This window comes from Colletotrichum lupini, chromosome 9, assembly GCF_023278565.1.
Source record: "Colletotrichum lupini chromosome 9, complete sequence".
Classification (NCBI taxonomy): domain Eukaryota; kingdom Fungi; phylum Ascomycota; class Sordariomycetes; order Glomerellales; family Glomerellaceae; genus Colletotrichum; species Colletotrichum lupini.
Window position 1 is genome coordinate 1,042,973 of NC_064682.1, and position 14,286 is coordinate 1,057,258.

General features: G+C 54.2%; 3 protein-coding genes and 1 non-coding gene across 4 annotated transcripts; 2 read left to right on the plus strand and 2 right to left on the minus strand.

Annotated features, from left to right (window-relative positions):
- Nucleotides 1-1,863: 1,863 nt before the first annotated feature.
- On the plus strand, nt 1,864-5,086 carry CLUP02_16223 (uncharacterized protein; the record flags this gene model as incomplete). Its single annotated transcript, XM_049295147.1, has 4 exons — nt 1,864-1,964; nt 2,064-4,347; nt 4,402-4,747; nt 4,965-5,086. 4 exons carry the CDS (start codon nt 1,864-1,866, stop codon nt 5,084-5,086), a joined length of 2,853 nt encoding a protein of 950 aa, XP_049152294.1.
- A 1,287-nt stretch (nt 5,087-6,373) lies between these two features.
- Nucleotides 6,374-7,388, minus strand: CLUP02_16224 (uncharacterized protein; the record flags this gene model as incomplete). The annotated part of the gene is made up of 3 exons (XM_049295148.1): nt 6,374-6,566; nt 6,639-6,812; nt 6,916-7,388. 3 exons carry the CDS (start codon nt 7,386-7,388, stop codon nt 6,374-6,376), a joined length of 840 nt encoding a protein of 279 aa, XP_049152295.1.
- A 2,470-nt stretch (nt 7,389-9,858) lies between these two features.
- CLUP02_16225 (proline racemase) lies at nt 9,859-13,342 on the plus strand (the record flags this gene model as incomplete). The annotated part of the gene is made up of 5 exons (XM_049295149.1): nt 9,859-9,960; nt 10,034-10,209; nt 10,312-11,332; nt 11,871-11,901; nt 12,420-13,342. 5 exons carry the CDS (start codon nt 9,859-9,861, stop codon nt 13,340-13,342), a joined length of 2,253 nt encoding a protein of 750 aa, XP_049152296.1.
- CLUP02_tRNA326 lies at nt 11,605-11,686 on the minus strand. Its single transcript has one exon. It is a non-coding gene; the product is annotated as a tRNA-Ser (tRNA).
- Nucleotides 13,343-14,286: the final 944 nt, after the last annotated feature.

The following is a 14,286-nucleotide window of genomic DNA, read 5'->3' on the forward strand; positions in this document are numbered from 1 at the left end:
TTCCTGCCGGTGCAACGGACGGACCGCGTTGGCTTCATCTGCCACCACTCTATCTACCATTACCTATGGACCATTATTGTACTTTCAGAAATGAGAAACCATGTTTGCTCTTGCACAGCCTACGAATTGATGTCGCGCGCTCCGCCTGGCCCCTCCTGCTTGGAATCCAAGGTGTCGCGATGGCTGGCATTTGTTGCGTTGCCTGTGTCGCGCCCCTTGGCCTGGTTCACTCATCAAAAGTCCACCAGCCTCACGCATCTCCTACATGATCGACAGGCTCAGCCACACCTCAGCTTGCATTACTTGTACTTGTACGGACTACGATGCCAATACTAACCACTGATGGGTGTCTAGACACTACCTTAGGAAACAAATCGATACAAGGCAAGAACAAAGCATCACAAACGCGCCTCGAACTTTCTTTAGGTGAGTTCGCAACGCATACGTACTTCGTACCGAATCTCATAATTATCCCCGTCCTCGATCGCCGTATCCTCAATTATCGGTCAACACAACAAGAAAGAGACGCCTTCCCGTCTTGCATTTCACATTCAATATTTCCCACGTCCCACGCAGACACGGTCCACATGGCATCCCAAGCCCCCAGTCACATTTCCCAGCCTCGCGCGTTTAGGCCAGATGCGGGAGCTGAACAAGCACCTCATTGGCTAGTGCCTCCACAACTTGCATAAATATGCATTTTATGTCACCTTGCGGCCCCCCTCCCCCCCGGTCCACCCTCGTCCTCCTTCAACTTGCTCTTCCAACCATTTCCTCGCAAATTCACGATCTCTTCCCTCTTTTTTTCTCAAGTCTTCCCCGTCTTCCGTGCTTCCTCCCACTCGGACCTCTTTCCTGCCTGACCCTTCTGGCTTCAATCACCCACGCCCCCAGTCGTCGATCACTCAGACGCACTGACCACCTTCTCCCTCTGAGTCTCTCACTCACTCACTCTTTCCCTCTCTGACCTCTCTCTACCCCCCCCGGTCTTTCCTTCCCGCCTCTTTCTCGTCGTCTCGTCGTTGCTGGCCCGTGGCTTCCTGCCCAACGCTACGCCACTACTTATTTTTTGTTTCTGCCGCTGTTTTCAGGCTGCACCCCCTTCTGAAGCAGGACCCGTCGCCCAGTCGCGAGTGCGCGCCTTCCTCCGATAAGGCCAGATAACCGGCTGTCCGGGGGCCACCCTTCCCAAGCTCGTTCTTTCTCATAAATAGGACGCGCCGCCATCTCGGCCAAAAACCACTGACGTGCACGCGATTTCCTCCGCCCAGGTCCTCCACCTTCCCGTATCGCCAAAAAAGTACTTCGCACCTGCCATTCGCGACGCGACACGGCCGGATTAACCATTTCGCCCATCTCATCGTCGCCGCAACCGACGATCACCTCGACTTGCGACACCACCATATAATCAATTGCGCATCGTCACTCATCGTCGGCGCATTCTCGAATCTTTCCTCGGATATTCCGCGATATTTTCGGTACCTCCATCTCCCGCAATCGCCTCTGTCGACCCGGCTTGCCTCGCGCGTGCATCCAAAAGCATCGCGACGCACCTTCTCTAATTACAACCAAAACCGCGCCGGCTCTTTGCTCCCAGCTGTCCCTGCCTCGCCACATCCTCACGTATCTCGAATCATCGACGCGATTGCTACTGCTTCACGCGCGACGACTTCAAAGTCATAGGATTTGGTTTGCGCATACACCGCCGCTCGAGTCAGCAACACCAAGGCGCTATCCCCGACGTTAGCCAACCGAATCCTTGTTGTGCATCCCGCCATCGCCGCAACCTGAAAGACATCTGCGCGCGTCGCTACCTTCATGTTGCGTCGCGCACAGTAAATCTGCCCTTACCTCAAACACCATATGGCAGTCATGGCGTCGCCTCAATCAGAACGCGCCGTCCCGGATCAGAAGCCGACCGAATCCACACCAGCAAAGGACGATAGCAAGCCCGAAACCAATGGGTGAGTAGTAGTTGCATTTGTTGTGCGACGGACTTCATTTGCCCGTTCGCACGGCTTCTCTCAGAGCACAATTGCTGATGATTGCTTCTCCTTCCACAGTCATACCTCCCCTGCTGAGAAGAGCTCCGAGAAGGCAGACGAGTCCGCAAAGTCACCCAAAACCAATGGCGACAGGAAGCACGATGAGGAAGTGAAGTCGTCCGATGCGAAAGTAACTGCCGCCAACGAGAAGGAAACGGAGAAAGAGGAACCAGCCAAAAAGTCACCTGCACCGGCCGACGAATCTTCTGCCAAGTCCAAGTCCGCGGAGCCTGAGCAGTCAAAGGAAAGCAAGGAACCTAGCAAGTCTTTGAGCCCTCCCCCTGCTGAGCTTCCCAACGACGTCGATATGGCCGATGCGCCAGAGGTCGAAAAGGCGGAGAAGAAGACCGACGAAAAGCCAGAGGAGAAGGCAACTGAGAAAAAGGCGGAGGCTTCTGAGCCTGCGAAGGCTGCGACAGAAACCAAAGACAAGGACATCGAAATGAAGGAGAGCGACGACAAGGTCAACGGAGCAAAGGACGAGTCGCCGGCGGCTCCTACGACTGCCGCTGATCAAGAGGTAGATCTCCAACCAGCAAGCTTGTCTCAATTGGCCATTGACAATGACAAGGAAAAGGACAAGCCCTCGAAGCCCGCAGACGAAGACGTGCCCATGGCGGAGGCGCCATCAACTGTTGGCAAGGTTTCTCGCGAGAGAGAAGATGACGCGGATGCTGAGCCCGCTCCCAAGCGCGCGAAGACCGATTCGAATGATGGAGCCATCGAGTCCACCGTCGAGGTTAAGCCCCAAGGCGCGCAGGACGATTTGGCCAAAGGCGAAGCGGCTCTCGAAGACCTCCCTTCATGGATCGATGCCGCACGCGACCCCAAACCCCTTACATCTCACCAAACGAGAGAATTCCGCAAGGTATTGGCGGGTGTAAAGAAAACCAAACACGGCGCTCACTTCAAGGACGCGGTTGTCAGGATGTGGCCTAGCCTTGCTGAGAGCTATCTCATGCGGGTTAACAGACCCATGGATATCGGCGAGCTTGAGCGAGGCCTGCGCGACAACAAGTACAGCAGCCTGCGTCAGTTCAAGGATGATCTTGGATTGATCTACAAGAACTCCGTCACTTTCAACGGCATCAACAATGAAATCACATTCGCGGCGCTTAGTGTGGTTAAGTTAGCCTGGACCCGCGTTTGCGAGATTCCTTCCGACGAGCCCGCAAAGTCGAAGCCTGTGCCGAAGCCCTCCCGATACTCAGAGTCACGGACATCAGCCCCTCCGCCTCCTGTTCGTAGACAGCCTAGCATTGCTGCCGCGAGCCCGCCGGCAAAGGCGGAGGCCGAAGCCTATGCCGTTCCTCCTGGTGGTGTGCCACAAGTTCGCCGTGCCTCGACCCAGAATGACTTGGACCGCCCCAAGCGCGCCATCCAGCCCACCAAGAACCGCGACCCCGACTACTCCTCCAAGACCTTCAACCGGAAGAAGTTGCCCATCGAGCTTCAATTCTGCTACGAGGTTGTCAGTGAACTGATGGATCCCAAGAACGCCTCCTGCAACCTCGCATTCCTGTCCCCGGTCGATCCCGTGGCTCTAGCCATCCCCACCTATTTTACCATCATCAAGCGGCCGATGGACTTTGGTACGATTATGGCCAAGCTCAAGAGCTATGACTATCCTGGTATCAAGGAGTTCCAAACAGATGTCAAGCAGGTCTTTAAGAACTGTTACAAGTTCAATCAACCTGGCCAGCCCGTCTACGAGCAAGGCCAACAGCTCGAGCAAATCTTCAGGGGTCTGTGGTCAAAGAAGGAGCAGTGGATAAACAAGCACACCCCCGCCAAGCCAGTGGATGACGGCTCAAGTCGTGATAGTGAAGACGAAGCTGAGGAAGAGGAAGAGGCGCCAGCCCCTGCAGTTGATCCCTCGGTGGCTGCCACGATTGCATTCCTGGAGAAGCGTCTCGAGCAGGAGACGAAGCAGTTGACCGAGCTCTACAAGACGGCGGACATCGCTAGTGACGCTGTTATCGACCTTCAGCAGTCTTTGCTCACCACTATCCGGCAGCGTCTCATAGACGAGAAGGCCAAGCTCACCACCACAAAGCCTGCCAAGAGCGCCGCCAAGGCCAAGCCGCCAAAGCCTGCTAAGTCGAAGGCGGCTAATGTCCCCGCGAAGAAGGCAGCCGCGGCTCCCGTCTCGAAGAAGAGCGGTGGCGGCGTGGCCAAGAAACCCAAGCAACGAAACATGAACCAAGCTGAGAAGGATGCTATCGCGAACGCTATTAACGAACTTGAGAGTCCTCATATAGAACGTGCCATCGACATCATCAAGAAAGATACTGGCCAATCGGTAAGACAAACCGATTTATTACGTTCATTAGATATATGCTAACCATCTTTGTAGGAAAATAGCAGTGGCGAACTCGAATTGGAGATCGACCAACTCACCAACGAGGCGCTTCACAAGTTGTGGGATCTGTGCAAAAAGACTTTGCCGAGCTTTGGGCAGGGCTTGGGTTCGAATGGACCAGCACGTGAAGCATCACCAGTGAACAACGCAGCGGCAAAGTCTTCGGCCAACAAGCCGTCCAAGTCGAAGAAGAACAAGCCCATGAATGCTCAAGAGCAAGAGGCTCGCATTGCCGAGCTCGAGCGGCTTCGCAATATGTACGACGGTAAGGAACCGGGTGATCAAGAGCGACCCGGTAGCTCCGGTCGTGCGCACGAAGCTCCTGTTCACGACAATGACAGTGAGTCTTCGGATTCGGAAGAAGAGTAGAGGGGCATAATGAGTAGCAGCAGCTTTTTGGGTCCAAAAGTCGCTATGTGGCGTGGGGAGGACGACTGAATGCGCCTGGTACCCTACGATAGGGGAGTTTGGCGCTGTACTACTTGGCTCATTCCGACACGCTAGAGAGGGTTTCCCTCGCGTGACGCTCAGCAGCATCTGAAGCGGGCGCTTCCCAGGCCCGTTGCCTCACGGCTCTGGGTCGGGGGCGGACCGCGGGGATAGCGATGACCGTGGACGTCGCGGAGGACTCCTGCGCAGTGAGCGCGCAGGCGATATATCTGCCCTACAGTCGGATTGAGAAGAGCGTTGATTTGCGGGCGTTGTGACTGTATGCCCAATACATAGCATCTTTTATTGCCAGCTAGCGGACGTCAAAAGAGGCTAGCCAACATTTGAGCTGTAGAATATGATGTATAAAACTTTTCAACCCGTGCTATTGATGAATGAGAAAGAGAACGTCATGTGGCCGTGTATTGTAAGTCTACATCGCGGAGACTGCTTTAAGTGAACTTGACCTATATGGCGGCGGCATCATGCATCATGGATGGCCGCTCAGTACTTACCCTTAGCCGTCATCTTCCATGTCTTCTTCGCCGCAATCGAGACTGTATCGAGTACGTCGTGAGAGTCGAGGCTCGGCCAAGGGTCTCAAGGTTGCTGGCCCGCTTGTATGGATGAATCAGCGCCAGCAAACGGCGCTGGGGAGGAAAATCGGATTGACCGATGCGCAGAATACCTACTAAGGCACGGATCGGTTACGGCATGGGAAAATGGCTGGAAACAAATGTGTGCAGCTAAATGGGGTGATCCGTATTCAGAGGGCTCCGATGCACGTGAGATTTGGGCTGCTTGGGATTGGAATGTTTTGGGAAGCGTTGCGGTGACGATGGGATATGAACTCATGGAGGTTGAGGATGTAAAGATTGGAAGGGCGGGCTGGGCCGATTAGTCCCGGTGTGGGCCCGGCGGTGGGTGCCGGGCAGGGAGTCCACATGCGGCCGACGAGAAAGGTACCCTCGGGCCTATGATGACCTGGACTCTTCGTGGAAAATAATGTTCCCTTTAGTGATTGTATTAATGAAAACAGATTTCCATTGATATCGATTATAAGAAAAGATGGTCTATGCGTTTTGTGCTCGCTAGAAAAAGATGTGCAGTTGGAAGCTGCTGGTCATGTACTGAGTACATGTGGGAGTTTAGCCGAGCATATTGTCTCTTTCCCGTCCCTGTCTGGTGATGCCCCTATCAAGATAAGGTAAGTTTACCTTATGTTTCCTTATGTTTAACCCAGCCAGTTCATTGATATCGTCGTGGTTTCTTCTACACTGTCCAATACCCTGCCTCATGATCCCTAACTTTTCTTCCGTTCTGGCCTAATTGCTTTCTTTGCAACATGGCCGCTTTCTTTAGCGGAGAACGGGCTCTGCAACTGTATTGCCTCATGCGTGAGATTACAGTGCCGCCAGCCCTAGTAACTTGGCTCACCATAACTGTCTTCAATATGAGGTAGTTGCAGGCTTGCCTAGCCATGGGTGTGGTAACCTAAATCCAAGACGCGGTGGCCCATCTGTGTCTCTACGTTTACTCATGGAGGCTTCCTCATGGTACAGCAAGAGCCAAGCACGAGATCATCGCAGCCACCACCAGAGCTATCATGGTAGGCGGCGAACGGGAGGGGCTGCTGGCTTGCCCACTCATGCGGCTCCCTCCGGCCCGGGGAGTTGCCGTCACCGTTGTGCTTTGGGTCACCGTTACTGTTGCGACGGAGGCTTCTGGGACTAGAAGAATGCGGAAACCCGTGTTGTTAGAATGACACGTAGGTAGAAATAGTCCAGGATAGAGTCTCGTACGTAACGGGGTTAAGGGAAAAAGGACCGGGGTACTTACGTGGATGTGTGACACGGTACCAAGTCATGGGGAGAACGTAGAGCTCCGACATGGCGATGCAGAAGATAATTCTCCTCGCGTCGGTGCTGCCTTGCGTTTGTAGCATGGTGATTGTGTCGCACGTGTTGCTCGGTCCACTACCCTCTCCGATTAGTACGCGTCCTTTTTGCGCAATCTTCCATGGTCCCCAAGATTCGGCCAGGCATGAAAAGGAAAGAAATGAAAGTGGTCAGTCCTTACCAGTCGGCCTGTCCAGTCGGCCCAACAGCATAATTCCCAAACGGCCCGCCACACGATGTCGCCATCTCACAGAAGGGATTATTCCGCGGACAACAGACCCCAAACTTACTATCCGCAGCAAAGTAATTGTCTGCCGGACATGTCGCCGAGACCCAGGCGCCGGACTGGGAGTACCACGCGATGAAATTCGTGCGGCCGTCCGAGGACCGGGGGTCGCCTTGGCGGGCGCGGAGAAGACGGTGCGATGCGAAGACCGGGTCCGGGGCCGGAGTGATGGTTAGGTGCGGGGCCTTGTAGGCGCGGTTCGGGGGTGCCGCTGGTTCATTTCTTTGATTTTGTGTGCTGGTTGTGGTCGGGGTCAGAGTGGTTGTTGTGCTGCCGAGGACGATGTTGCTGAGCAGGAGGAGTAAGAGGAGGCGGAGGAGGGATAGTGTCGAGAGAGGGGGCCGGTACACTGGGGGTGAGATGTGCATCTCGAGAGCGCGTGGTGGAAGCGCTGCTGCAGCTTCATGGAGTGTTTTCTCTCTCTCTTCTCTGCAGCTCTGTTGATGAAACTTTGCGGTCTGAGGGTAATAGGTCTGAGCTAAGGGGTTCGGAAAGCGAGCTGGTAACGGGTATTAGAGTTGCAGCGGGAAAAAGTACAGGAGAGAAAGAACAACAACGTAGAAGAAAGAAGGGTCACATTCTAGCAACGTTTCCCGACGCCCGAGACGGGCAGGAGGAGAGGGAGGTGACCTTTTTACGTTTTTGGTAGCCTTGGTGTGAGATTTTCGGATCGTTATGTGGATTGGTTTCTGCACATGAGGTCGTGCGGTGGTGCATACACCCACCCCACTCCCAGTTTGGACTCGAGATTCGTGAACCGGATCTGTCGTGCTGATCATGCAAGTTCGAATGGGGAGAGGCCACGCGTGCAGGCCTGGACCAGAAGTTCAGAATGGTGGATGAATCGTGTCTGGTTTGTCAGTACTTTGATGGTATGGGTTTAGAGTACGAGATTTTCGGGTGTTTGGGTGAGCAGGTACGGTAGAGTGAGATCATGATGGGCAAGACTGGGATACAGGGCTTACCGACGGGCCGGCGATGCATCAGAGGGAAGGTATGTGTGTTCAGCTCCAGGCTTCACCCGCAGACGATCTTGCAGGAGCCCGTGAGTCTTGTCAGAAATGTGGCCGTGAACCTAATACGGCGGAGCGCGATCCCGTTTGTACTAGGATCATTGCGGCTAGTCTTACGGGACTCTTAACTTGATCTGAGGGAGGTGTGAGATGAGGGGAAGGAGGATTGTGGCCATGAATAGACTTGTGGTGTGCGTGAGATCTGGGTAGTTAGGTGAGGACGATGGTTGGTGTAAGCGTAAGATGGTAGGGCTGCGATTGGCTTCAAGAGTGCAGCCTTCTTCGGGGCAGGATACAATCCTATGAACGGGAATAGACTGGACTCTAGATTCCGATTCAATAGGCTACCCATGTCGGGTGGCGGGAGGCTGACACTTCTCGTCAATTCACAATGGTTGCACTAATATATCTTCATTCTCGAAATGAGATACTTTTGAGGGTGACAGCATTCATCGCCCTAGTCAAAGTGCGTAAATCACTTGCAGGTGACTACTCGCCCCCTCATCAACCCTCTCGTCTTTCTCAATCTCTTCAACACCAGCTTCTAGAACCGGAAGCCTCGATCCGTTGTCAAATCGCCACTTACATCCCCTCAGAAACATCGGATAAACAGCGTTGGTTCAAGAGCAGGATTGGGAGAATCCGAGGCGAGTAAGGGGTCTACGGCTTCCAGTCACAGTTAAGGTGAGTAAGTCACTGAGAGTGGTCGCTATCGCTACCGCTGCCGATTCGGCGAGTCTCAAGGCCCCCGTGAACAAACCACTTCCAGCCTTTGAAGGGGGTCGTCCGAAGTTGAGTGCGGAAGCTCGGAACCAGAGTTTGGTAATTGTGAACGTCGGATCAGTTCGCAGCCGTATGGCTCGCACGGCGGCCTATTTGAGTCAGGGTCTTCCCGGTCCCTAAGGCGGTCACTACTTGGTTGCGGAGGGGAGATCACGGATTTCTTCTGCTTACAAGCCTGTGGGCTCATTTCCCACGAGACTTTGGTTTGAGCGAGCCTCTTCATACCATGTTGACTATGCAGCAGATCTCTCCTCTCAATTCGCATACGACTACAGAACCAAAAGGAAATACTATTGGGGCTTCAAGCTGTCGAGAATGGGTTTATTTTACCTTCTGCCAACACCATACGCTACCATCATAAGTTGGTTCTCAGCCGCAGATACCAATTACTTAGATGGCCGCCGTATAACCTGGTAGAGGCAAAGAGCTGTTAAGTGTGAGTATATTTGTGATGAACCCCGACATCCCAAAACGCAGTAGGTGTTCGTGATGGTGACTATAACAGAACCCCTCCCACGAAAGGCCACCAGCGATCAATACCTATATGAGACAAACGGCAGGTCAGGGCACGTGTCGGAGAAGTCGAAACCGAGTTTTCATCTCAACACTTGAACCCCGTTGCAGAAGATGCAATCTCAAAACATGACTCTTCACTCCATTGAGGGTAGCTCAGGACTTAGCTAGTTGCAAAGATGGCGGCAGCGAAACGTGGTGGTTGTTGGGTAGTCTGGCGCCTGAAAAGGCGTGCTGCTTGACTGCAAGAAGTGAGGGTCTCTCAAGGGAATCGATAGGATTGCTTAAGCCATGTTTACATCGTCCTGCCTGAGTGATTCATGTTTGACCAAATTGTGAGCGAGCTGCTTGTTGCTAATCTGAGCTTGATCTTGCCCGTGGTTGCTAGGAAGCATTATGGGTTTTGATCATCTCGAGTCTTGAGTAGCCTGTCTGTTCATCAGGTTCTGTTCATCAGGATCTATTCACCAGGACTTCTGGTATTCGATATGTGCACTGAGAGACACCCCTTGATTTACGGAATGCCGACATGCACTCGCTCCGGCGCCGCCGTCACGGTGAACACACCCCCGACATCGGCAACCCGCGGCCGGAAAAGGTGGAGCCCGACTCGGAGGATTGCGAAGCGGATGTCAGCGGCTGACGCTGCGCCCTTTCTTGCAACTACATCATCCCCCGTGCAGGTTTCCCAAAAGCCTTGACAGCAAGTGGAATTCGAGGCTTATAGAGAGCATCAAACTTACGAATCTTCGGTTGACTCACCCATCATGAACCTGCCATCCTTCCTACCGCCCTTCGCGGGCACCGAGATCCGGACCGTGGAGATGCACACGGCCGGAGAGCCGGCGCGCATCGTATACGCCGGCTACCCAGACATACCGTAAGTCTACCTCCACCAGCATCTCTCACATTCCGAGTAAACCACCTTCACCCTCAATGAGAGACCCCATCCCCTAACCGGTGACCAACTCCACTCCTCCAGCGGCACCCTCCTCGAACAGCGTTCCCTCGCCCAAACCGACCACGACCACATCCGCCGCAGCATAATCTATGAACCGCGCGGCCACGCGGACATGTACGGCGCCGTCCTCCGGCCCCACACAGAACTCGTCGACGCAGGCGAAGCGCACATGGGCGCCTTATTCCTCACGCACGAGGGGTACGGCGCGATGTGCGGGCACGCCACCCTCGCGCTCGGCAGGTTTCTCGTCGACTGCGCGGACGAGACGGTCTTCCCGCGGCGGCGGGAGCTGGTTGTTGATGAGGAGCGGCAAACGGTGGAGGTCAGGTTGCATGCGCCCGTTGGGGTGGTGAGACTCACGGTTCCTGTTGTGAGGGTGGACGTGGATGGCAGCACCGGGGACATCTCGGGGTGGAAGACGGATACGGGAAGGCGCATTACGTTTCTTTCTGTGCCGACTTTCGCTACGGCTGTCGATCTCTCTGTTCCGATCCCGCGGGATCTAGGGTGGCCGGAGCTAGGTGACGCCGCAACCGTGACGATGGACGTTGCGTTTGGAGGTGCATTCTATGCCGTCGTCTCCACTGCGGCTCTGGGCTTTCCGTCGTCTCTTTCGAAGCCGGACGTCAGCGGCCTCAGTAACGCAACCAAGAAGCTCAAGCAAGCCTTCAACGCCTCAGCAGACCTCCGCGCCCGCCTTGAAGATCCCGCAGACGACGAGACGGTCCCGGGCTCGCAGTATCTCTACGGCATCATGGTCACCGACACAGGTAGTAACGACGTCCTCCCTACAGCACAAGGCTGCGCGGGCGCGGAGACGGGGCTGTATTTCTTCGGCGACCAGCAAGTTGATCGGAGTCCAACGGGTTCAGTCGTGCAGGCGCGTGTTGCGTTAGCTGCTGCGCGGGGCGAGAGGAAACTGGGCCAGTCGTGGACATATCACAGTCTTGTATCGAGGGGTGTTGGCGGGGATCGCGGGGCGTTTGTAGGGACGCCCGTGGAGGAGGTTGAGGTTGGTGGGAGGAGGGCTTGGAGGGTTGAGGTGAGTGGACAGGCTTATTATACGGGCTCGAGTACGTTTGTGATGGAGGAGGGTGACGAGATTGGGAGGGGGTTTTCTTTTCGGGGATTTGAAGGGCGAGGGCTGTGATCTCAACCAACCATGTTGCCATCCATTCCGTTACTTCTTTGAGTTATGTCTGAGGGCATCGCGCACCCTGGATAGCAGCAATGCCATGAAAATTCACGAGCAAGTCACTCGTCTCAACAAAACTTACAAAAATTAGAATCTGGGGATCCAGCAAAAGAATGATTCGACGTTGGCCTGATTCGAACAGACGCTCCCGAAGGAACAAGATTTCTAGTCTTGCGCATTAGACCACTCTGCCACAACGCCGTGGAATCAACCCGCTTTGGGCGGGGATGACAATCTGGCGAGCCCTAGGCGCTGATGTTTGTATGTCGTAGATAGTGGATCACGACGTGGATTAGGGTCGGACAGGGATGGGGTCTTGTGTGTGGTTGGGTCTCTTGGGAACAAAAGCATCGGAACGGTCAAGGCTCTCTCCCCCACCTGACAGATCCCAGAGGTTCGCTTCGAAGTGGACTATCGTGCGTTGTGGTTAAGAGACATATTGCAATGTAGGAGATGGAAGTTGATAATAGTGCAACTCTGGCTCTCCAAACTGTGCGTTCGGCTTCTCAGAACCCGCGGTTGTTCAGTTTAGCCGGTTTCTATGGAAGCGTCTGAACGGGAAAAATACGCACTACCCCGATGATTTAGACCTTCGTATTGATATCGCTGTGGCGGCGTAAAGCAGTCATCTTAATCGTCTTGTCAGCGATCTTAGCGCGAGCGGGGAAAATCGACATTTGGCCGTGTAAGATGAGTAAACGTGGGCGGGCAAGTCGTGGCGTCACATCGCATTACCTTACTCCGCGTCAAATATTAGCCGCATGTAATTGCAAAGGGCGTCAACTTCCATCCTGATATTATAAACCCCAAGAAACTGCATCGCAGACATCTCACACAACTCCAGAAAGCCAAGGCGTGAATACGAATAAGCTATTATATCCAGTCTCAACAACTATCCAAAGATCATCTACACTCTAAAACACCATCAAACAAGAAACCATGACGACCTTTGAAGGCTTCTCCCCCTTCACAGTAACAACCCAAACCTCCCCCGACGTCGTAATCCACGGCATCAAAAGCGGCGACGCAACCACCTCCTCCCTCCCGCCCCTCCTCCTCCTCCACGGCTTCCCCCAAAGCCACCACATCTGGCACAGCGTCGCAACCGCCGTCAAAGACCGCTACGCCGTCATCGCAATCGACATCCGCGGCTACGGCAACAGCTCGAAACCAGATGGCGTCCCCTCCTACGCCAAATCCGCCATGGCGCGGGACTGCATCGCCGTCATGGACTCCCTAGGCTACGACGAGGACACCTCCTTCTACGTCTGCGCCCACGACCGCGGCGCGAGGGTCGCGCACAAGTTGTGCGTAGACTTCCCCTCCCGCATCCGCAGAGCAATCTTCCTAGACATCTGTCCCACGCTGGTGATGTACGAGACCACGAACCTCGACTTCGCAAAGGCGTATTTCCACTGGTTCTTCCTCATCCAACCCTCGCCTCTACCCGAAACCCTCATCAACGCCGCGCCGCGCAAGTTTCTCGAGCTCTTCATGGGCGGACGCCAGCTCACGGGCCTGCAAATCTTCAGAGAGGAGGACTTCGAGTTCTACGCGCAGGTCATGGGCCAGCCGGAGGCCGTGGGCGCCATGTGCAACGACTACCGCGCGAGCGCGACGTTGGATCTCGAAGAGGCGGAGGCGGATCTGAGGGAGGGGAGGGTGTTGCGGACGCCGCTTGTTGTGCTTTGGGGGAAGCACGGGGTGATTGAGAAGTGTTTTGATGCGGTGGGCGAGTGGAGGAAGGTTGCTGGGGAGGGGGTTGAGGTTCAGGGGAGGAGTGTGGAGAGTGGGCATTATATCCCGGAGCAGGCGCCCGAGGAGGTTGTTAAGACGATCAACGAGTTCTTTGTGTGAGGGTTTTGCGGATGTTGTTGGGGGGTTTGGGAAGAAAGGCTTAATGACATGATAGGATCTGTAGAATTGAGTTGCTTTCGAGAGAGTTCATGAGCATTTGATCTTGATTTGGCTTTGATACCACGGCGATGCTCGTACTGATACGAATTCTGCACCAGAAACGAGTTGGGTTTAAGAGGAGTAAACTCATCTCGGAAGGGGATGTGAGTGGCAACTCAAGTTAAACGAGACTAGAAGAAGGGATTAAAGAAAAGGACACAAAGTGCTGATTGTGGCTGGGATCACAGAAGTCGGTCATGGTGTCGTCTTAACTCGGAGTTCAAGAAGCACCAAAGTCCAACGAGAATGTAAAAGAATAAAGACGGGCTTCGACCGCCGGCCCCGCACCGAACGGCGGCTACCCCAGATGCCGATAGCAAAGCCGTATACGGCATCGGTTCCAGGCTCAGGCAGGTTCTCAAACTTTGGCTTTATACATCCCATAATATATCACACCTGCCGCCGAGCTTTCATGAAAGTCTTCCCTGGCCTCAGCCTACTCAATTTAACAGCAGATGGTATTATTGTTCAGAGCTATGTAAGGTGTCAAGTAACACACGAGACGTTTTATAGACCTCCTTGGCTAGAAATATGTTGTTGGAATTTGGCCGCTCAGGACTAATTAGCTTAGGCTGAAGGCTATTTTGTTGGAAATGCCCTCGTCTTGAACCGTGCTGTGACACCCATGAATTTGTTCGTCTCTTCCACACTCGTCATTAGTACCCGTAACCTCATCAATGTGTGTTGTGCGCAGATCATATTCACAAAGCAGTCACATAAACGTGCATACATCATCGCAGTGAGAAACCACCGCAGTGAGAAGCAGCAACGAGATGCTGAGTCAAATCAAACGGCCGTTGCCGTTGAATTCGCATTCCAATGTACCTATTGAAAACCCATTGCCC